Source organism: Morone saxatilis, unplaced genomic scaffold (genome assembly GCF_004916995.1).
Source record: "Morone saxatilis isolate NCDOM2014 unplaced genomic scaffold, NCSU_SB_2.0 Contig15, whole genome shotgun sequence".
NCBI lineage: Eukaryota > Metazoa > Chordata > Actinopteri > Moronidae > Morone > Morone saxatilis.
The window spans coordinates 25,617,295-25,618,238 of NW_023339707.1; the positions used below are offsets into that span (position 1 = coordinate 25,617,295).

The following is a 944-nucleotide window of genomic DNA, read 5'->3' on the forward strand; positions in this document are numbered from 1 at the left end:
CTGAGCCCCGTTCAGTTGCTAACGGCAGCAACATTAGCAGGTAGCTAAAATGTAGTTAAAATGACATATTTCATTTTACCTGAACTTTAATGACACACGACTCACAATGAAAATAAGTCTGTGGATGAAGAAAGCAAAAATAAATAAATCACACACAGAAAAATGTGTGTGTGTGTGTGTGTGTGTGTGTGTGTGTGTTACGGTGTGTGTGTTTGTGTGTGTGTTGTGGTAAAGTAGATTACCGCAGTCAGAGCTGGTCCACGAGTGATCACGAGTTCAGAGAAAGCTGCATTTCCCTTCACACGCACTCATTATTATTATATTAAACACATATTTCACAACATTTAAACTGTCACTGAAGCTTTTTGCTCTTTTCACAAGTGCTGTTTCTTTACTTATTGTGTGTGTAATTAATGTTTAACACGTTAAAGTCATAAAGACAAAGAACTGTTGGAAACAATGAATAATGAGTTGTAGATGTTGTTGTGTATTTATCGTGTTTACGTTTATTGTGTGTGTCAGAAACCCTCACATGGTCCTGAACATCGATCTGGCTCCGACCATCCTGGACATCGCCGGCCTCGACACTCCTCCAGACATGGACGGGAAGTCGATACTGTCTCTGCTGGACACTGACAAACCTGCCAACAGGTACAAGCATAAGGTTTAATCATAACAAAAGTTATCTCACAGACTTTTCAGATACAGCAGGTCCAGAACGTACTCCTTATTAAATTATTTACAGACAACAAAACAATCGGTGCTACAGCCAACCAGACTCCATTGAAAAAAAACTGTAATTTTACCCTGCAGATAATCAGACTTTAAAGTGGAAAGAAACAATAAAACTCACAGTCTTTGTTACTCTTTCCAACAATCATAAACTGTGGTTGGGTGGAAATAAATCCATTCAATCATTCTCTGACAGCATTATGGAAAGGATC

At 38.7% G+C, this 944-nt stretch overlaps 1 protein-coding gene across 1 annotated transcript in view; it reads left to right on the top strand.

Moving 5' to 3' along the window:
• LOC118324942 (extracellular sulfatase Sulf-2-like) overlaps nucleotides 1-944 on the top strand; it is a gene marked incomplete at its 3' end in the record, with an annotated part of 45,401 nt that overhangs the window by 35,654 nt on the left and 8,803 nt on the right. Inside the window, 1 exon segment of the mRNA XM_035657462.1 lies at nucleotides 523-651. Coding sequence (XP_035513355.1) covers nucleotides 523-651 — 129 coding nt within the window.